Below are 21,389 nucleotides of genomic sequence, written 5' to 3'. Positions count from 1 at the left end.
TATTGTTCTTATCGTTTATCGCTGATGCCTATTTCTAAATCAGTACAGCCAAATATTTCAAATCAAGGACTATGAGAGGTTGTTTTCCTGGCAGAGATGTCTGCCAATGAAGGTTCTCCAGTGTCTGAAGGGAGAATGATATAGTCTCAAAATGTACAATCCTGTACTGTTCACACTGGTTATTATCCATTTGAATCTGTGATGGTTAGTCGTCCATCATTTTCAAGAACTCTGAAAGTAAAGAAGTAAGATATGCTTACGACTGGGGTCAGGCTATGTGTTTATGGATGAGAGTCCTTCAGATTCGTTTTTAGCTCACCTCTTAGCAGAGGTGAGCTTATCCCATACCGTGGCGTCCGTCGTCCGTCGTCGTCGTCGTCCGTCGTCCGTTAGCAGGGCACGTTTCGTAACTGTTAGAGCTATTGAGTTGAAACTTGGTACACATGTACCCTTATGTAATGACACTTGGGAGACCAAGTTTCGGTCCGATTCGTTTCATGGTTTGGCCACCAGGGGGCCAAACGTTAAAAGTGAAAATATGCAATATCTCCCTTAATAGTAGTCGGGAAATTTTGAAAAAAATATGGTAGGTACTTCTAGCAAAGGTGCATCATATATCCTCCGGGTTTTTGATTTGACCTCCTTTTCAAGGTCACAGAGGTCAAATGGTGTAAATTGGCCGTTAGGATGTGACGATGGCACGTTTCTAAACTGCAATGACTATTGATACCAAATTTGGTACACATTTACCCCTTAGTCAGCTGATCTCAGGGACCGAAGTTTGGTCCAATATGATTCACCACTTGACCACCAGGGGGCAAAATCCAAAAGCCTTAAAAATGTGATTATTCCTTAACTTCTTGCCCGATTGCCACCAATTTGATATCATGGGTACATCTAACCACCATACAGTATATGTCACACAGGTTTTTAATTTGATGTTCTTGTCAAGGTCACAGAGGTCAAATGGCGTAAATTCGCCGTCAGGCCGTAACTATGGCACGTTTCTTCACTGCAATGACTATTGATCACAAATTAAGTACACATGTACCCCTTGGTCAGGTGATCTCAGGTATCGAAGTTTGGTGCGATCTGATTTGCCGTTTGGCCTCCAGGGAGGGGGCCAAATCCTAAATTCTTCAAAATGCCATTATTCCTAGTAATGACTTGCCCGATTGGCACCAATTTTATATCATAGGTACATCTAATTCTAACAACCATTCAATGTGTCACCCGGGTCTTCTTTGATTTGACCTACTTTTCAAGGTCACAGAGGTCGAATGTACTGTATTGGCCATTTTGGGGAAATTGTAATTGCTTGGACCTACATCAAACCTAACACTACATGACACAAGACCATGCTCTTTATCCATCTTTCCTCCAAATGAGGTGAGCACAATGGCCCTGGCCATTTCATTCAGTAAAGATGTTGGCCAAGTAAAATGTATGCGACTGTCGCATGTATGGAGGGCTCTTGGACATCGAAATCTTTCATTCTTTAGTTTGTTTACCTTGGTAATTGAACCTTCCATCCTTATCTATATCAAAGTCCTTGAGGAGCTCATCCAGTTCCTCCTGGTTGAGTGGCTCCCCAAGGTCGGTCATCACCTTCTTCAATTCCTCTGTTGTGATATATCCATCCTTGTTTGTGTCAAACACTTCAAAGTCTTTACGTATGTCTCGCCCGGCAGTAAACGTATGTTCTTTCATGACCTGGATGAACTCGTCAAAACTTATCGTTCCATCTTCTGGAATTAGAGATCAGTTTGGATCCAGTGATGCTGTTATCTGGAAACTCATGATGGTTCTGGCCAATATATCAATAGGCTGCCACATTTCTGACATGATTTCTTGGCTGAACATCCTGTTGGTTATTCAGCCTAGCAATCTGAGTGCAAGTTGACATGGATTACAGCAGTGTCATGAAAACGGTATGCTGTCTTTCCAGAATACAGACTTGGACGTTTTGTATCCTGTATTCATTTCTTACCCATACAGGGGAACACAGTCTTGTCAAAACCTGGGGAGGACTATTAAGAATGTTAAACTTGTCCTCAACTTCATATCTGTTGACATTATGTCAAGATGACAAAAAGTTAACTTACTGTCTTTATCCAAATCCATTTTTGTCCACACACATTTCAGGTCCGCTTCAGTTGGGTTACCTCCACACGCTCGAATCACAGTCCCCATTTCTCTCATTGAGATGCCTCGGTCTCCATTTTTGTCAAAGAGTTTGAAAGCTTGCTCATATACTGAAAGAAAGGAGTTCGTGTAGTGCTGTCAGCCAGGAGGAAAGTCAGTGGCATAGTCATGGAAACTTCGGGCTCATGATCATGCAGTCCTGAGATTTTGGTTTCTCTTTTCCTTAAGCTAGACACCTTACCCAATGTTATTGTATCTCTAAGTCAAACCAGACACAGACCCCTAACTAGTCACCTGAAGACAACAGATCAGCCCTTACATATTATCCCCTGTCAAGGGGCTTATTCCCCTGAATTCTGAAATGTATATCAGATATTTCACTTGCCTTTCAGTTTCTTCTCTTCTTCGGTAGCTTGATCTTCCCTGGGCTTTCCTGCCTGAAAGTAAATCCATACTGCAGCATTGAATGCGCAACCCCATTTGCTTTACTTCAGAGTCAAAACCAAATTATATCATAAGTTGGTTCTTGGTTTTCCAAAGAACTGACTCCCACCCTTGAAATTGGCATCCACTGCATTTTGAAGCAGTTCTAATTGCTCCAGTAATTCAAGTCCTAGCCATAATGTTGGTGCGTATGGTCAACCCTTAAGTTAAAAAACATTTTGACTTACCATTCTCAAGATGATGTTCTGTTACTCAGGTTTTAATGTATGTTGAAATCCTCACTTGCTGCCAATAAATACGATCGTGACATGCTGTGAATAGAGTTCGACCTGTCTTTCTATTGGAAATCAATGGACGGATTCAATAATAGATATTTATAAAAGGGGTTGTTTATTTAGTTTGTATGCATTGAAGGGTGCAGGGAGGTTGTAAATTTGAGGTAGCTCGTATGTGTTCATTTGGGCAGAGGGGGTGAATGTGGATAATAATTTTTTTCATATTTGTAATTTATTAACAGCTATTATAATTACAGAGTTTCTTGGTCATTCCTCAGTTCTACAGACTATGATGGTTGAATAAGTTAAACACATCAGATTTACATTCACTTCAATATGCTAATCAAGACAATCTAGAATATGGCATTGTAGAGATTTCTACATTATTTACACGAAAATGCAGCTGACTTAAAAGCCTTCTGACAATCCAGACACCAGAAATAATTGTCTATTTATACAAAGTCTTCAAATTGGAGATGCCCTGGAGCAGAAACAACCAGCGAGCAATATGTTTCTGCCTCGGTAGAGCTTTGGCGCAGCATATTTGATTTTCATTACTTGAAATCCAATAAAGCAGTGACGTGTACCCAAATAATGATGATTGTGCTCGGAAGACTTCTTGTATGCTCAAAATGGATTTCACTAGACAATGTATTATAGTCGTGACAAAGTAATACATGTATTGGAGTCATAAATCAGCTAATACTGTCTTTGATAATGTCTTCTCCTCTATTCTGCACTGTCGGGGTATTCCCTCCAAAGCTTCCACACATACCTTGACAGCATTGTCTAAAGACTAAGCAGTTTCGAACCATCCATGGTCAAGATGCCTGTCCTCGTATAAACTACAGAGTCTTTTTATGACGCCCTTCTTGTGCACATTTCGTGAGAGAGTTTGAATTACAATGTGTGCTCCTGTTTTCTTGTTATCATGAATGAAAGTTCCAATGATTAGGTTTTCAATCTGTGCACATCAGATAAATGAATTCTGAAATGTAAAATGAGATTTTGATGAGTTAGGCTGTGACAAATAAAACTCCAACCTTTGACTTAAGAACCTATTGGTGCTAAAATGGGTGCAGTCTTCCTGTTACTTTAACAAAAAGCCTAGTTTATTATTGCTGGGTTGCTAGTATTTAATCATAATTTCCAGTTGTCCCAAGTTGGTCTCTGAAAGACCAAGTCACAGCCAGAGTGCAGGAGGAAGCCACTCACCCTTATAGTTAAGCTTTCCATCTTCATCAATGTCTGCAACCTTGATCATCTCATCCACCTCTTCATTAGTGAGTTTTTCCCCAAGATTAGTCATGATGTTCCGGAGTTCCTCACTAGTTATAAATCCGTCCCCGTTCTTATCAAATACCTCGAAGCATGTCTTTAGATATTCGGGGTTATGACGGATTGTACTGGTCTTTTTCTGATCCATGAGAATAATGAATTCTGGAAAGTCTATCATCCCGTTTCCTGAAATAAGACATGTCAAGATGATCACCTTCATGGAGTCATATGAGCAGGGACGTGTATGTTGGCCAGCAACAGCTGAAAGTGTTCGATTGAGAACAGATAACCAACTGGAAGAGTCAAAATCTTAACAGCTAACCAGCTAGAAGAGTCATTGCGCTGAAATTTATTGATAAGAAATAATACCATGACTGTAGCAGGTCAGCTGAATAAAGCTGCTGAACGGCCACCCGTTCAGCGAGGATTTGCCATCCAAACAAAATCGGGGATCGAGAGGAAAGCATGGTCCACTTACTGTTTCTGTCTATCTTTCCGATCATTTCATAGAGATCCGATTGGGTGGGGTGTTGGCCCAATGCTCTCATAACTGTCCCCATCTCAGTAACTGTAATGGTCCCGCTGCCGTCACGATCAAATATTGAAAATGCTTCTTTGTATTCTGAAATAAGGACCGCTGTGTTGAATGGATATGCAAATGCAAGAAACTGTCCGGCACATGGCCGAACGACGAAACTCGGGGGATCAAGCGGGGAAAGAGGTGACAGCCAGATTTATACGAGACATAGGCCAGGTTCTTTACCCCCGATCCAACTTGCAGGGACGGCGACTTAGCCTGTCCGCGTGAAGATTGAACTGAGAACGACACTCTCAAAGTAAGACCAAGCAGAAGTGGTTGAAAAGAACCTACCGTCCATTTCCTGCTTGCTGTGCAGCCTTGAAAGTCTCTCAAGCTCTACCTCCCTGTTTCTCTCTTTCTGTTCCTCTGACTCCTCCACCATCTCGACGTCAGCCAGGTCCAGCTCTAGTTGCTCACACATCGCATTTGGTTGCATCTGAACAGTTCCGAGATGCGTCAGTCTAAACAGCTGCTTGGGCAGCCTTTCGTGGCCAGCAAGAATCTGTCAAAAGAAGGATTCCTGACGATAATGATACACGAGACACTCCCAAGATGTTAGATTCCGGAGCGGATCAGAGGTGGATCTAGGTCTTTAAACTCCTTTAGAACAAAATTAATATTGAAAACACCCGGGAGACCATAATGATTGTCTCAACCACATGGCCGGTTGTCATCTTTAGTCGGACTTCTGCCAGTATGATCCAATATCAATCGTCGGCTTCGAACCTTTGACTCCAACCAGAAAGTGCACCACCCGACCAGACATTGGCATATCTCGAATGGTATGTGGTTATGCGGTTGACTTTGAACGATCTCACACAACCACTGTACTGGTACAATCAATGCTGTCGGACCAATCAATACTGTTTCAGTCGTGTGAAAGTTAGTTATGTGTGTAGTTAATAAATTCAGTATTTTGTGTCACGTTGCCACGATACCACGGACGCGTGCTTTCAATTTCAAACCACTGGCGAGCAAGAAGCTTCAATCTTTAATGACAAAAGACGAAAGAGAGGGACATTTTTCATTCGTCACATCCACGTGGGACACACCATGACACACATGAGGAACGGTCGGGATTCGGAAAAGTTATTAACAAGGCACAAACTCTTGAACGACCTCGAATCTTGTTATACCGGCACATACTGCATGGAAGCCGTCCCGACATGAACATCATCCGAGGACACCCTTGACGACCGGAAACCTAACCAATACGTCGTCGTCAGGCGAAAGTAATTTCAGCATGTTGTGGATTATATAATCTTCAACGTCAAGGAGAAAATATAAGTAAAATGTCCCTAACTTACAGACGGCTAGTAGAAAGGCTTCTTCAATGGGCGCTGGTGTGGACAGGTACACCGAAGTCCAGCGGCTATAGGCCTACTCACGGTCGTTGGTCCTCACTTCTGGCAGTGTCCACAATGTCCCTTGTCAAAATGTTTTCTATAGTGGGCCTGCTTGATATATGTGCTATCCATTCATTAGCTGAGCAATATGAATGAGAAGTCTAGGTAGACTAACCCAAATACCACCAGTGAAATGTTTGAACAGGCCTACGTCTCCATTGAACATGAACGTATACTTACTTGACTTTATTCCTCTTAAGCGAACAGATTATCCGAACAGAAACTATATCCTTACACTCAAAGCAATTCGCAATATGTCTTTAGAACACCCACACATTACTGTCCTGTGCTCATAGAATAATATATCGAGATTTGTGAGAATTGGCCTTTACGGAATGTGATAGGCCTACTGCCTGTGGTCATTGACCCAAAAAGACAAAACCATTTTTCCCAATGTCCAATGTCCAAAACACTTTCAGGAACGAAAAATTAACAGGCTTGGACGAGTCTTTATTTAGTCGTTTATTTACTTCGCAAAAGCCCTTATCTATATTGTTTCTTGGTGCGCTGGCCTTAGCGACGAATGTCCTTCCCGTCCCCGAGGGTCCGTTATAGATGACGGTACGTAGGGCCCGGTTCAAAACAAGTTTTGTCACTAACTTAACTTGAGGAGGTGACGTCAGGTTAAGTTAACGCCAGCGTTAGTGAGAGGTTTCAGGTTTTGAAATATCGAGAGGAGGCGTATACTGAAACCACTGGTCATTAGGGGCCTAAACTTCGGATGCAGTGGATCGGCCTCGTGATCGCCCCTCACCATATATAAGGGGACCCAATTAGGATGACGCAATGGGCTGCCCAGGGAGTCTACTGGTCATACGAGAAGAGCCAAAGTGCTGGTGATGATACTTTTCAGCTATTCTTCTGGTAGTTTCAATGTCTTTTGAAATTATCCTATATATCTGTCAAAGAGGCAATCTTTTCAGAGGGGTCATGCTTGGACCCATTTTAAGATTCAGTTTGAAAATCAACGACTGGAATATCAAACAAAGATCGAATTTCGAACATTGCTTGCTGCTGCGCTTGTCGTATATGATGGTAACTACGTTTCATAATTCCCGCCGAGATTTCCCGCCATTTGTGAAGGCCAACGATTGCTATTTTTAGCGCCTTTGGATCACGTGGCTGGTTAATATTCATAACCAACCCCCAGCAAAGTTATCTTCGCCATTATTGAAGGAAGCCAAGATGGCGTCGATCGTCGGCTCTGAAGTTGAAATTCAGGATGGTGAAATTGTTGAGGTGGAATCTATCCCTGTGGAGATGAATATCGAAACGGTAGAGACTGTAGGAGATGCTGATACGATAGAAGTTCAACCTATGATAGCTTTACAGCCGCTGCCGGAGGCTGCCCATGAAGAAATCGTGAGTTTACGAGAGGAAGTTGTTGGCGGGGATCCGCACCTCGTGTACACGGAGACCATTCCTGTTCCTGCACCGTCAGAGATAGAAATTTCTACTGAAGATATCCTTACGACGAGACGTGGAAAAGGTGGCAAAAAGAAGGGAAAATCTAGGAATATTGTTATTCATGACTATGAGGACATTCATTCCCCGGCAGCGGGTCTGGCCTTGGACACTTCTTCAACACCGAAAAAATGGGAACAAAAACAGGTGCAAATCAAGACGCTGGAAGGCGAATTTTCTGTCACAATGTGGGCATCAGGTAATAGGAAAATCTTCAGAAATACAATTAGCATCCTTTATTATTCATTTCCGTGAGTTTTCAGTCAAGTTTTGATTGTTTTATTGGTTTATTCTCGACTTTCCCGATGGAGAATGGCTTCTCCAAATTTGAGCTTACGAAATCAGGATTTTGACTGAATTTCCTTTGTTCTTTTGGGAAAACGCCGAAAGGCGTCACATCTAACTTTTTATGTTCTTTCCTCTCCATATTCGTTGATGCAATTTTGATCATACAATTCTCGTATAATAAGGTATTTTGACATTGTTTTGATGGTTTTGTCGGCCATCATCAGTTGTCCATGGGGGCCGCCATATTTCTGAAATGGCGGATTTTGGAACATGGCGGATGGCGGCCATTTTCCACAAAACTTTGCGTCTAATTGCTTGATATCCTTCAAAATAAACATTCTATATTGATCTTTGAGTATTGAGCTAAATCATGCCACATCAGTCGACCAGTAGAACGCTGGGACAGTGCCGTATTTTGTGTCTAAAAAGTGCACTGTCCACAACCTCCTTCAAAATATTTTCGTCGTGTCGCCATGTTGGAAGATGGCGGGGTCAATTTTCATCATTGTTGTGGAGATGTGAAGAAGACATGGCCAAGGAAGGCAGCTGTGACTGCTGTATCTTGAAACTGTCTTTTGAAGTCTTGATTCCTGTGGTAAATGAGCTTTCTAGTTCATCTATGACCAAATATTTTCATCCCTTTTTCAGACAAAACATAAGTTGTCTTCTTGAGATTTAGAGATGTCACTTTGTCTTGATTTAGGCCTATTTACAAACTGAAACTCTTATCATAAGTATTGTTTATGTTGTTTAAAAGTAAAAAGCCAAAAGTTATCATGTATTGTTTGATTTGAAATATAAAACTTTTCTAATCTATGAAGAAGATGTGGATGTCCTACCCACCATATAGTGAGACCTCCAAAAAGGCAAGTTTCAGAAGTGTCTTGCTGACACAACCAGAGAGATGTTACCTCTTCCTTTTGACCTTTTTTAATGTAGTGACCAACGTAGGTTGTCTAGTTTTGAAAGACATGACCGTACAGTTCTGGAGTTCTGCTTTTCAGCGAAGGTGGCAAAGGCAGACTCTGAGGTGAAATAACTATCCAGTTCACTAGTTTGTTGACTAGTGAATTGGACAATTATTTCATAGTTTAAAATATTTCAAACTCATTTGATCATGTCTGTCCTGTTTTCAGATGACGGTCTCTCAAATCTTCCCTCGGACTCTGATGCTGATTACACAGAATACATGACAGGAAAGAAGATACCACCAGGCGGTATACCAGGGTTAGATCTTAGTGATCCTAAACAATTAGCAGAGTTTGCTAGGTGGGTATTCGCAAATTTCACAGAGAGTGCGCATTGTCTTCAGTCTCTTCTCTAGCTTTCACTTCCTGTCCTCAACTCATCTTGTTAAAAAAGCCTTTCTGTTCTTTATTCCTACACATTTACCAAATTCATCCTCAGACCTTGGGATTTATCCAGGCTTTGGCTGAATAATGCAATGTAGTTTGGTTATGAAAGCGTCCTCTACTTTGTGAATGTTGCAATTGGTGAAAGATTCCCAATGTCCCACCAATTTGTTGTTTTCTTGGATGCAGTCATACATGTGTCATGGTGAGCAGCCAGAATATGGAGTATTAAGACAGGGGCATCTTATTGTCGGCAGGTTTTGGCTTGCTTTGCTTCTATTATTTTGTGCTGATGTTCATATTGCTTGCTCCATCCTCTTCCGGATTGGTTTTCTTCATGATGTACTATTGTGATGTTTCTAGACATGGAAAGCAGGGTTTCTACCCAACTATTACTAGTGTGGTGTTGGGCTAACCCTGATTTAGGTGATGGGGGGAATCATCGTATTATGCTACCTTGATTAAACTGAAACTAAAGGTGACTGAAACAATCCCAAATGATTTTTACTGTCTCACAAACTTGTTTTACCTTCTCAACAAATAGATTTCATGCTTCCATTGCTGTTGTTTTGTGAGAACCACTTCAGTTACGGAAGGACATCTTTCATATTCTGTAGTGCCTCTTTTGTTGCACTTGACAGGTCCAGTGCAGAGAAGGGTAATTCTTCATTTGGACGAAAAGACATCAGGTATTGTAACAGAAATTATACAGAATTGTTCTTGATTATACACATTTTTGTAACTTCTTCCCCAACTAACAACATACACCATTCATGCAAATGCAAATGCCCTTCCGTGACTGAATACGTTCTAGATTCCAGCTCTGTGAAGTCATTGTAGCTTGCTGGTGTTTCAAAAGTTTGAGTGTCAAAAATATAAGTCAAATCCTTTGCTTGGAGTGAATTGGCAGCATTGACTACTTTCTATTTAGTATATGGCCTAAAAAAAGTGTTTTTTTCTGATGATTATTCAAGAGAAAACTTATTTAAATAAATATTGGAGAAAAAACATGCGCGTTCATCCATGTTCTCCACTGAGATGCTTGTTGATAATTGAAATAAAATGATAACAAAGCTGAATGTATGCACTCCTATTTTGAATCAGTTGTAATTATACTGCTGCAGGTCAGGAGGATGTGCCTGTCCTTGTAGTTAGTAGATAACCTTGATACACTCTTCTCCCTTAGCACTTGTTCCATGGATAGTCCTGGCCATGCATGAATGTTGAGTTTATGACAACTTTTACCTTTAGCCTTCTAAGTTCTAGCATTGACCTTTTAGAGACGTGAACAAACTACTTATGCCTGAATTTTAAGATTGGCATGATATGATGAGCAACATCTTGAACTTAAATAGATGTGAATGAATTGGTGGAGTTGGCTGTCCTTGCTTTATATCAACCATGAACAATGCTTACTGAAGTGAATACCTCTACAATTCTGTTGTATAACTTTTGTATTACATCTGTCTTTCCTTCAGAATGAAGCCTCGGAAGCCTCAGGATGATGTCCCAAGAACAGTACCGTGTCCACATAAGGTTAGTTTAATAATGTAGTAACGGAGCAAGGGTTAATATAAAATATGGTAGGTTTCTCAGTTACATTCTGAATAGGTAAAAATTGTTGCAAAGTAATGTTATTACTCTAAATTTGTTTGGGTGTTGTATCTTTTTGTACTGCAGTTTTTGCATGAAAATGGTCTTGATTGACACAAGCCTATCTTTTTCAGGGATGTACGAAGATGTTCCGTGACAATTCTGCCATGAGAAAGCATCTGCACACCCACGGGCCGCGTGTTCACGTGTGCGCAGAATGTGGCAAAGCATTTGTAGAAAGTTCCAAGTTAAAACGACATCAGCTTGTTCACACGGGAGAGAAACCTTTCCAGGTAGGTGTTATCTGGCTTCAGTCATTAGGATGGCTTTGAAAAGTTTCCTTATGAAGGCCGTCTCCCCGAGGTTTTGACTTGGTTACATTCTTTGGTGTAGGTGTAAGTTAGGATGCAAGAATTAAAGCAGAATCGTGGTTTGCTGTCTGAATACATTTATTCTCAAAAATAACCTTGATACAAGGAACTGACACTATTTGAATGAGGTGTGTGAGAAACAGGGAACTCAAGCCGCTCCTTGAACAATGTACTCCTGAGAATTATCCGATTGTCTTGTCCAAACATGATGCTACCAGACAACTTGTTGTTTGATGGAATGCAAATTAGGAGGAAAAGGTTTGTTGTGCCTGATTGATTTGTTTCTTCTTCAGTGTACCTTTGAAGGTTGTGGCAAACGATTTTCATTGGATTTCAACCTGAGAACACACGTGCGAATTCATACCGGTGATCGGCCCTACGTATGCCCTTTCGATGGATGTAATAAGAAATTTGCACAGTCAACAAATTTAAAATCACATATATTGACACATGCGAAAGCAAAGTAAGTATGAGTGTGGTAGAAGTTGTTGTTACTGTTGTTATTTTGAATGCTTCCGGCAGTGCAGAGATTGATAGTTCTCTTCGGTACTTATGATAAATCCTTACGCTGCCACTTCAAAGCTCGTGTAAGAATGAGATTTTAACATTCCTGCTTTTTAAGTATGGACTTATTTAAGAAAATGCCTCCATGGTTCCTATAGAGTTGACTGGGGATTCCCCTAAATCTCATATCTGGTGTTAAGACGTCCCAATTTGTCCACAATATCTCGCCCTTTGAAAAACTGCATGACCTACCAGTATTTAAAACCAAACTAAAATCTGCATTGTTATCTTGTTGTAACTGTTGTGGATGACCTTTCTTCCTCCTTGCTTGCAGAGCTGGCAGTGTACATCAGAGTCCGACGACCGTTTCATATGATGAATATTATACCGTTGTGCAAGATTCAAGAGGGTTGGTGTCGCCACAGATTAAAGTAGAGTTTGCCCCAGAAGATGCCATTGTTGAGTAAGCTGACATTTATTTGCCTGTTGTGGTGATTGTGCCACATTGGGACTCTATTTGCGGAGAAGTTTTCGGTAGCTGATGAGTGCTACATGAAACTTGTATGTTCTATATCTACTATGTACAGAAAAAAAATCCTCTTTATGGTATGATAAACCAGGAAGAAACCTAACCCAAGACTGCTTCACTCTTCAGTTGTGTAACATATAGTAACGGTTGTGACTGGTTGAATGTAATGAACACCTTCTTTGCTGTTGACATTTACAAACTAAAGTTCTGTCTTTAAGTATTGCTTAGCACTATCAAAAATTTATAAAGTGAGTTGTATCTTTAATATCAAAATAAGCCATCAGTGCACTGCATGGTCGGTTGCATCTGCATTGTTAAAGTTTGTGACTGACAATGATCACATGATCCTAGTCGAAGATTAGAAATCAGGGATTCAGAACATTACCCTCTGCTGTCAAGTGTGTCAATTTAGATGCTTTGTTTTTTATCGTAAATAAAATTGATTTAGATGTTTGAAATGAATGATAAAATTCTTTGAAGTAAAATTGTAAGAGTGATGTTTGTCAGCCCTGGATTGGCCATGGTGATCATGTTGTTCCATCTTGCACCGATTTTATATGATGTGAAAATAGTAATTGATTAGGACATTGTTTGTAAAGCTTGTCAACATGAGACATGTGTGAGTTCTGACTTTCATTTTTGATTGCAGTTATTGTAAACTGCTTTCTTGTGAGGGTTGATAAAAATTCTTGCATGTTCTTCATTTAAAAAGCACTTAGTGGACTGTCTGTCCACCTCATGGTATCCTGTGTTGAGGTATGATTTGAATGTTCTTTGAAGACATATTCTGGTTTTTGAAACCCTCTGATGCTAGCTGTATCCAAGTTCCATTTTGTAATCATGCATTCTGATGTAAAGGTGATGAATAATGTGTAACGATTTCTATCTCGTCTATCTTCAGGAATCATGCCCAAGCACTACAGTTCCAGCTCTCACCCCAGTAGTTTATATTTCATCTGATCGATATTGTCTCCCAGGTCAACTTGTAAATAATCACACCATTAAGAAATCTGATTACCATTTAATACGGTGAATGACTAAAAAAGTTGTACATGTATACAAAATTGTGAAAATTTCATGAATTATTTCCTCTGTTCGGGAAAGTTTTATCTCATCAATCATTGGATCATTATGTATATTTGTGCAAAGTTCATTTCAGTCCTTAATTGGTTCAGCATGCTACCCGTTATTTCTCAGTCAGAGTGCATTCGTATCTTTTTCTTATTGTAAATGGGACATTGCAATGGATATTAAAATCATCACGTTTGGACCTTATTGGCGATTTTATGGGCTATCACAATTTGTAGGGTTTCATTTTCCGGTTTGTATGCTCTATTATTGCAGTAGAGTATGGTAAGGTGTGCTAGCCTATTAACACTTCACATTGCACAACTGAAGTGTGTTTTGATTTCAAATAAGTTTGTCCTAAATTCAAGTGTTTGGAATGAGGTCGGGGGATTCTACCAACTGCCCCAACTATGGTATGGTAAGGTGTGCTAGCCTATTAACACTTCACATTGCACAACTGAAGTGTGTTTTGATTTCAAATAAGTTTGTCCTAAATTCAAGTGTTTGGAATGAGGTCGGGGGATTCTACCAACTGCCCCAACTGGCAACCATGCTGAAATATCCTGGTTGTAAGCATGTCCTGAAATGGAATCAAAATGCACAAACTGCCCTGTTTATTGTTCGTTGTACTTCTGTATACAAATATTGCTGGTTTCTGTAATTGTAGCCAATTATGTAAGTTTTCACTTGTACAATTCTTCTGTTTTCAGACCATCTTCTGCATAATACGGCTGGTTCAAGTCAATATGAACTTCTGAGATTGTGCCCAGGTGGCAGCACTGAATTCTCCTGTGTTTCCTGCTCAACTAACTAAACGAGCCAAGGGTTGTCCAACACCATTGCTCTTCAGTAATACTTTTAAAAATGAGAAAGGCAATCCTCCAAATTGTGTTGGAAATGATATGTCCAAAAATACAGTAGCATGGAAGTCATAAGCTGATGCCTGGCTGATGTTTCTAATTTTTGAAGAGATCATGAAATATACTTTATCAAAGTGGTGTGTCTGAATCTCTCTAGCTACTTGGTTGTGCTATTTATGTTTCTGCTCAAATTATGACTTCATCTTGCCTTTGGTCATGGTAAAGATTTGTGCTACACATAAGTCTGAAATAGCCTGATGTCCCTAAAATTGGTAAATTCAGCAATGTGAGCTTAATATTTTTTTATAGCCAGTTGAAATATTGTCCTCCGCAACAAATTAATCTGAATTAGCCATTAGGACTTTATTGAAGGGAGGCTGCAGGCAGGAGCTAGGTGGGCCAGATGAAGATCTCAAAGTTGCAGACGTCTCCACTATCGCCCATTGCTAATAGTGTCAGTCTTCTACAAAAAAGATTTCTATGTCCTCTCGAAGTCAGTCTGGTTTGCCATAGAATTTATCAGTGGTTTGCACGAAATTTTATTCAAGTCCAGGCAGATATCACAGTATAGTTCCCATACTGTGTTGATGTCATTAGGCAGACACACAGTATATTTATGTTTGCAGTGGTCTGAATTATACTGAAAAGCTATTTCTTTATAAAAGTAGCTTGCTATATTTATTGTTTTATTCATGATTTAAATATTCCTTCAACTCGCTATCAGTTGGTATGCATGTGAGTTTGGTAATGAGAAAACGGCCTCAAGACTATGTTTGTTAAACATCATTTTAGAGGGTTATACTTATTGCAGTTGTGTATTATTGGAAAACTGAAATTTGTGGCTGCATTCAGTTATCATGATTATCATTAGTTATCATGATTATCACTATGTACATTATTTGTCACTGTCTATATGTAGTTAAAAATCTGCAGTGAAATAAACCTATAATTGACTTTGATATATGTTACATTCTTTGCTTTATTCATTTCCTATTATCTCTTTCCCTGCCACAGTTATTGTTAATTAATATCCCCAGTTTGCCACGATTTCGCTATTTTTACCAGATTTTCAATAATTATTTTAAAAAAACAAGAAGACATATATCCTTGAAACCTGTTTGATTTTCTTTGTTTCAGCTTACTCTTTCACCTACAAATCAGTTGTACTGCTTTTTTCCATGGTAGTCATTGAAACAATCACCTCTGCAGAGGGGTACTTTGCAGGTTTTGCTTCTATCAGCAGGAAACATGTGGTTTTTCCCACCAGTTTCACTTGATGAATTAACGAAATGCATGCATAGAATGAGCAGACCATCGTCTGCATGGGAGCCCAACACATCAAACCATTTCCTGGTTCAGTACCGACATGACCTCTGGTGTTATGACGGAGAACTAATAATTTCGTTCTGGAACGATTTTGGCAGGAAACGGGTGGGAAGTTGCAGTCGTTCTAGAACGAGTTTGGCAGGCAAAGAGTTATTATGGGAGATTCAATAGTGATCAAATTTGTCAGCAGGGAAAGGCCTTCATCAAATTGATTGCATGCCTCCAGCTGCATTGTCCAATAGCCGACCAATTCAAACCTTGTCTTCTTGACTGAGAGGAAGTCCATCAGGGTCTGTTGGCAAAAATAAAGTAAGACTCACCACAGATGTCATCCATTTGATGTCCTGCTGTAGATTCATATTTATGAAACTCTCAAACTCTTGGCCTGCACCTGTCTCCAAAGATATACTGGATCATTAACTGACACAGTCCAAACCCTCCATAAGGCTGACGTTACATAGGCCTCATTCGTTCACTTCCCACATGTCACGTTCCCCTTAATGCGTTCGTTCCTCACTGAATGCATGCCACAAGGCCGTGCATTCACCGAGGAACGTTAAGTAAAGCTGGAACGTGACATGTGGGAAGTGAACGAATGAGGCCTATGTAACGTCAGCCTAAGTCTCGCCTTGTGTCAAGATGCAACATAATTCACAGCAGCAGACCTTGTACAGCAAACCTAAAAGCCCCCCCTTACAAAAATGATCAGGGATTCACCATGGTGAATTCAGTGTTCACCATGGTGAAATCAGAGTTTACCATGCTCACCATGGTGAATCTCATCAGGTCTGGTTGTGGCAGCATCTGCAATCTCATCAGGTCTGGTTGTGCCAGCATCTCCTGTCTATCAGGTCTGGTTGTGACAGCATATGCTGTATTATCAGGTCTAGTTGTGGCAGCATTTTATGGTTTGGTCATTGCAGTATCTGCTGTCTTTTCAGGTCTGGTAATCTGATTTCATGCAATCTCTTTATGAAAATGATCAGGTATTCACCATGTGAAGATGAGACACATTTTTCCTAAGAGTGGAGACAAGACCCACCCTGTAGAAACACTGTGCACTACGTTGGGAGAGTACACATCTAGATCAGACAGAGTACGCATAGTGAAGGGGCATGGCACATCCAGCAAAGACTTGGTACAATCTCTGGCAATGTGGCAAGCTATGAAGGAGAGGGCACATCCAGAAGAGATATGGTGCACTACTGTCTCATTGGCCGACAATCAACATGACAAAGCTGTTTGACAAAAGTGTTCTGAGATGGTCCCTGAATCGGCTCGATGACGTACTTTCTCTCTCCTGCTCACCGCCTGGATCACCCGCTGGATCGTTGATGTCGTCATTGCCTTCATCACTCGAAGTTTTGACGCGGGACATTCGCCTGGCTGACCAGACTCTGTCATGTCGAGTCTCCGTGATTGTTCTATATGAAGTACCGGGATGAAGTCACAGAGGAGTGTTTTAACTCAAGAGACGGACTGCTGAAAGGATGGAAAATTACATTGACTTCATTGCTGGATGTTTTGGAGGTGAGGCCTGCCTATATTAAGCATGCAACTGTAGCTTAAGCCATTTCAAGCGTTACGTACGTCGTTTGTCAAGTCTGTCGCATGTAGTATTATAATATAGTAGCCTACATACATGTAGTAGGCCTACCGGCATCTGGTACTCAGGTAGGTATGGTAGGCCTAATTATCTGAACACTCGTCTGTGTCTCGATGATGCATAATAACCAACCTAACCCCAACAAAGCTGTCAATTCCGTCCGGGGTTGAGTACTGTCACGTCAATGTCAACGTGGCACAGGCACAGCTAGGTGACACTGACAGGAAGTTGTTATTGATATATTTAGGTCTATATGGTGCACAAACTTGGCCGAAGGCCCCGCCCCAAAATCCACCCAAAAACCTAAAGGAATCAATTGCAAAGAGCAGTTTGTCTTTTGTGCCTGGGGGACTTTGTATTCATGTCAATGTACTTCATGTTGTAAATTACTAAATTTCTGGGTGACCCTGGGAGATGTCTCTCGACAGGGGGGACTCTCCTTTGATCCCCAGAGCTTTGTCTCCGTGTGGCCAATCACCTCATGACAAGTTGTGCCAGATTGGCAGTTCTGAGGCACTGACCCCAAAAAATGGTGGTCGCCACTCTTCTGTAGTCCTGTGAAAATGTATCTTCTCTGGTACAAGAGTACTTTTTGTCCTGAGGCAGGCCTAAAAAAGTAAAAGTTCATCACGCTCTTGAACTTTTTGAACTTTTCAGTTCAGTGTGACTTTAATAATGTAAATGATGTACAAAAAAATCGTTTCAGGTTGTGCTGCTGTAATTGTTGGTCATCCTTTTGATACAGTCAAGGTAAATAATGGAAAATTCGTCATTGATTCTTTGTTTTCATTCCTGATGGTTTCAGATTGAGAGACTTTCTCCTGTTTTTATTGTAATTTACTAATTAGGAACTGGGACGTAGCTTTTAAACTAAAAATGTGCAGCAAAACATTAAATTTCCCTGCTTTGACTTTGTGGTATAGACATTGGCTCATGAATGATGCAGGCAAGGGCAAAGGAATCTATTTTCCAGTGGTATGTGAATGAAATGGAAGTTTCATCGCAAAATGAGACATGTGCCACGCCCATTATTTTGGGTTAATACCATGCCATTGCCCATATAATGACTTGTCTAACCTGCAAATTTCAGGCCATTCGAGCCAACAATAACATTTTCATGATCAAAAATGTCAAGTGTTGTGAATATATCATATGCTTTCAATTTAGGTTCGCCTGCAGACCCAGAGTCCAGGTGCCAAGTTGTACCGAGGCACGTTCGATTGCTTTCGAAAAATCGTACAGAAAGAGACAGTAAGTAGAACTTGTGGTTATATAATATTTATAGACATCTTTTTCCGGCTCTGCATTCTCGGATGCAGATGGATGGATGGTTTTGTTTGAAATTAAATGATGAACAGTTTAAGTTGAACAATTCATCCTCAGCATCTTCTAGGCAAACTTTCATGGGGAGATGAGTTCTTCTTGGTGACAGTGTTTCTGGGATGACTTGTTCTGGGTGATAATTATCCTGTAATGATTTGCTTTTGGTGACAAATTGTCCTGGGATGACTTGTTCTCGACAACAATTATCCTGAGATGGCTTGTTCATGGCTACAGTTGCCCTTGGCAATGATTGTCCAGGAATTTGCAAACGACCTGTCCTTGGATGTCCGTAGTCATAGTTCTAGAGCCAAAGAGGGCGAATTGTCTTTTAAACTCATTGAGTCTCATTCACCACTAGTTTTATACTGGTTTGTAGATATTGTACTTTTTCTTCAGGCTCATGGATTGTACAGGGGTATGGCATCTCCGCTATATGGACTTGCTTTCATCAATGCAGTTGTATTTGGTGTTCAGGGCAATGTATCGCGGAGATTAACTAATCCGAACACACTGACGTCACAGGCGATATCTGGTGCCTCTGCAGGCTTTGTGCAATCGTTTATATGTAGTCCAATGGAACTTGCAAAGACACGGGTTCAGGTGCAGGGAGCATCATTAGGAGAACAAAAATTCAAAGGACCTTTTGACTGTCTATGTAAAATGTACAAAGCTGAAGGAGTGAAAAGTCTCTTCAGGGGATTAACGCTGACTATATGCAGGGAAATTCCAGGTTTCTCATCATATTTTGTTTGTTATAAATACCTTTGTGACAAGTTCTCCCCTGTGGACCCGAAAATGGAAAAAAGTATATATGTCATGCTTTTTGCAGGAGGATTCGCTGGGGTTTTTTCTTGGATTTCAACATATCCTATAGACTTAGTGAAATCTAGGATCCAAGCTGATGGAGTGAATGCACGCCCTATGTACAGTGGTGCTATAGACTGTATAAAGAAATCATATAATTCTGAAGGACCTCGAGGTTTCTTCAGAGGAATAAATTCAACATTGCTCAGGGCATTTCCAGTGAACGCTGTGACCTTCGTGACTGTTGAAATATTTCTTGAATGGGCAAAAGTTAACAATGATGACAATCTGACTTTAGCTGATGTGGTGCAAGAGAGTGCTTATTTGTAAATATTTCAGTGGGAATAAAGTAAAGTGGTATTGGTTATTGTAGCCCTTTCCCCGCCTAGAAAATAGAACACGCTGCGCAGAAAAAAGGTGGTAATTTGGAGGCTGGTGTTGACTTACTTTCATTCAGTGTTACCACTTGCACATGTTTCTGCAAAATGATAGGAGAATGTGATTAAGATTTTGAGTGACAGTTTTGATGCATGTTAATTAACAAAAAATATCATGTTTAATTTGACACTGATCTTCTATATGTGAACAGCAAATGTGCAGGCTGTCCGAAGTGGGCATAATCAATTTACGTTGTTTAGTGAGGTGGTGATCATCGATTACATCACAAACCACAGCTTTTTTAGGAGACATAAGGACCATTCTGCTGCCGTAGGCTTGTTCACTAATTAGTTATTCATCTGTGATAATTTCGTGACAATGTCTCCTTCATAACTGGTTAAATCCATCCAGGAAGAAATTCTGTATATAAGAATGTAGAGAGGAATTTTGTGGGCTTGCTGCAAAGATGTAAACTGGCCTGAAGTTTTGGTACAGGTATAATGTATAATGTTTGTATGAAATTGTGTATTTGATGCAGGTGTGAGACCAATGGGCTACTTCTTATATACTACGGTACAGAAAAAGTCAATTGACCTCCATCTTTGTTAAATTGGACACCATGGTGAGGGTGAGCTAATCTTTCATGGTGATGGTGAGCTATAAAGCATGTAATGAATATTAACGAAACAGACACAGACACCATCTGTTTCTGCCATATGATATACAGTGGAACCACCCTTAGTGGACACCTCTCTTTTAAGGACAACCTCTCTATTCAGGACAGTTTTGGTCCCAAATTGGTTGTTTCCATTCAATTTGACCTCTCTAATCAGGACACCTCTCTATAAAGGACAGCACTTGTCAGTCCCAATGGTGTCCTCAAAAGAGAGGTTCTACTGTATTTTAAACACTCCTTTTGTCGGCTTCATATTAGTAAATGTCACTGTCCTTTGGGCGACTGGCAAAAATCTTCAAAGTTAGGTTTTTCCTTAATCTAATTTTTGGACCCAAGATAATTTTCACATCCACATTTCTTTTTCTCGATAAATTTCAGTGAAATCTTCAGATTATTTCTTTTTCATATATATCTTCAAATATGCCAAGTAACATTTGAAAATATCCATTAGGAAAAAATCAGCCCCTGTCCCCTCCCCCCCTCTTCAAAGGGCTACGATGAAGAAAACATTTTTTAACTTGGTTTGCAAATTTCTTACCTTGAAATTTTGTTGGGTTAAGAAAAACCAAACTTTCATTTGCAAAGCAACCCCGAAGGTCAGTGATCATTACTTCTAAAGAAGCCTAATTTTGGTCATGTAGGTTACAGTCATGTATGAAATAAATCTAAATTATTTCGGAAAAGTCTTTTCCTGTTAATTTATGATCCGCAGGAGGAATTGCTTGCAGACAACACGTATTATTTCTAAGATCCTGGTTGCGACAGATATCCTAGAGTCTGTTCCAGGAGAAAATGGCACTCTGAATTTGGGTGATTTCAGATCGAAAATGCAAAAAATTGTTTTATTTTTCATCTGAAACTTTTAAGCAGCAGATACTATAGTTAATAGTATGGTGCATGGTCAATTGTACATGGTCATCACTGAAGGACAGGTGATATAGATAGCACTCATACCATCCTACCCACATCAATCATGTTATTTAGTGGTTTGAAAAGGATGTTGGTGAATTAATAGATTTGTAAGTGATTATTCATTCAATTCAATTAAAATGTTTTTCATTATTCTGATAATATTTCGAGAGATGGCGGTTAAATCCTGGTTATCTAGTGGCCCATCAT

The 21,389-nt window shown here is 40.2% G+C and overlaps 4 protein-coding genes across 6 annotated transcripts; 2 read left to right on the top strand and 2 right to left on the bottom strand.

Moving 5' to 3' along the window:
* Positions 1-144: 144 nt before the first annotated feature.
* LOC135484458 (neo-calmodulin-like) lies at positions 145-2,886 on the bottom strand. Its single transcript, XM_064765943.1, has 5 exons — positions 2,817-2,886; positions 2,531-2,582; positions 2,106-2,255; positions 1,512-1,748; positions 145-231 (listed from the first exon to the last, which is right to left on the bottom strand). The coding sequence occupies exons 1-5, from the start codon at positions 2,817-2,819 to the stop codon at positions 206-208; spliced, it is 468 nt and encodes a 155-aa protein (XP_064622013.1). The 5' UTR covers positions 2,820-2,886; the 3' UTR covers positions 145-205.
* Positions 2,887-2,951: 65 nt separating this feature from the next.
* Positions 2,952-6,448, bottom strand: LOC135484456 (neo-calmodulin-like). Of its 2 annotated transcripts, none has more exons than XM_064765942.1 (5): positions 6,309-6,448; positions 5,014-5,224; positions 4,621-4,764; positions 4,080-4,328; positions 2,952-3,852 (listed from the first exon to the last, which is right to left on the bottom strand). In XM_064765942.1, exons 2-5 carry the CDS (start codon positions 5,156-5,158, stop codon positions 3,824-3,826), a joined length of 567 nt encoding a protein of 188 aa, XP_064622012.1. In that variant the 5' UTR covers positions 5,159-5,224; positions 6,309-6,448; the 3' UTR covers positions 2,952-3,823. The 2 variants fall into 2 exon arrangements, with proteins under 2 accessions (XP_064622012.1, XP_064622011.1); XM_064765941.1 differs by lacking the exon at positions 6,309-6,448 and adding an exon at positions 6,030-6,243 and having other exon boundaries at positions 2,953-3,852.
* An 855-nt stretch (positions 6,449-7,303) lies between these two features.
* LOC135484454 (transcriptional repressor protein YY1-like) lies at positions 7,304-15,116 on the top strand. 2 transcript variants are annotated; one of them, XM_064765937.1, is made up of 8 exons: positions 7,304-7,791; positions 9,017-9,149; positions 9,874-9,921; positions 10,711-10,768; positions 10,960-11,118; positions 11,490-11,659; positions 12,035-12,163; positions 13,131-15,116. In XM_064765937.1, the coding sequence occupies exons 1-8, from the start codon at positions 7,314-7,316 to the stop codon at positions 13,171-13,173; spliced, it is 1,218 nt and encodes a 405-aa protein (XP_064622007.1). In that variant the 5' UTR covers positions 7,304-7,313; the 3' UTR covers positions 13,174-15,116. The 2 variants fall into 2 exon arrangements, with proteins under 2 accessions (XP_064622007.1, XP_064622008.1); XM_064765938.1 differs by lacking the exon at positions 9,874-9,921.
* Positions 15,117-16,878: 1,762 nt separating this feature from the next.
* Positions 16,879-20,953, top strand: LOC135485228 (mitochondrial basic amino acids transporter-like). The gene is made up of 4 exons (XM_064767055.1): positions 16,879-17,013; positions 17,796-17,839; positions 18,257-18,340; positions 18,809-20,953. Exons 1-4 carry the CDS (start codon positions 16,974-16,976, stop codon positions 19,544-19,546), a joined length of 906 nt encoding a protein of 301 aa, XP_064623125.1. The 5' UTR covers positions 16,879-16,973; the 3' UTR covers positions 19,547-20,953.
* Positions 20,954-21,389: the final 436 nt, after the last annotated feature.

The sequence above is a fragment of the Lineus longissimus genome, chromosome 3 (assembly GCF_910592395.1).
Source record: "Lineus longissimus chromosome 3, tnLinLong1.2, whole genome shotgun sequence".
Classification (NCBI taxonomy): Eukaryota; Metazoa; Nemertea; class Pilidiophora; order Heteronemertea; family Lineidae; genus Lineus; species Lineus longissimus.
The sequence above is the reverse complement of the archived record's forward strand: the minus strand, read 5'-3'. Positions and strand labels throughout refer to the sequence as shown.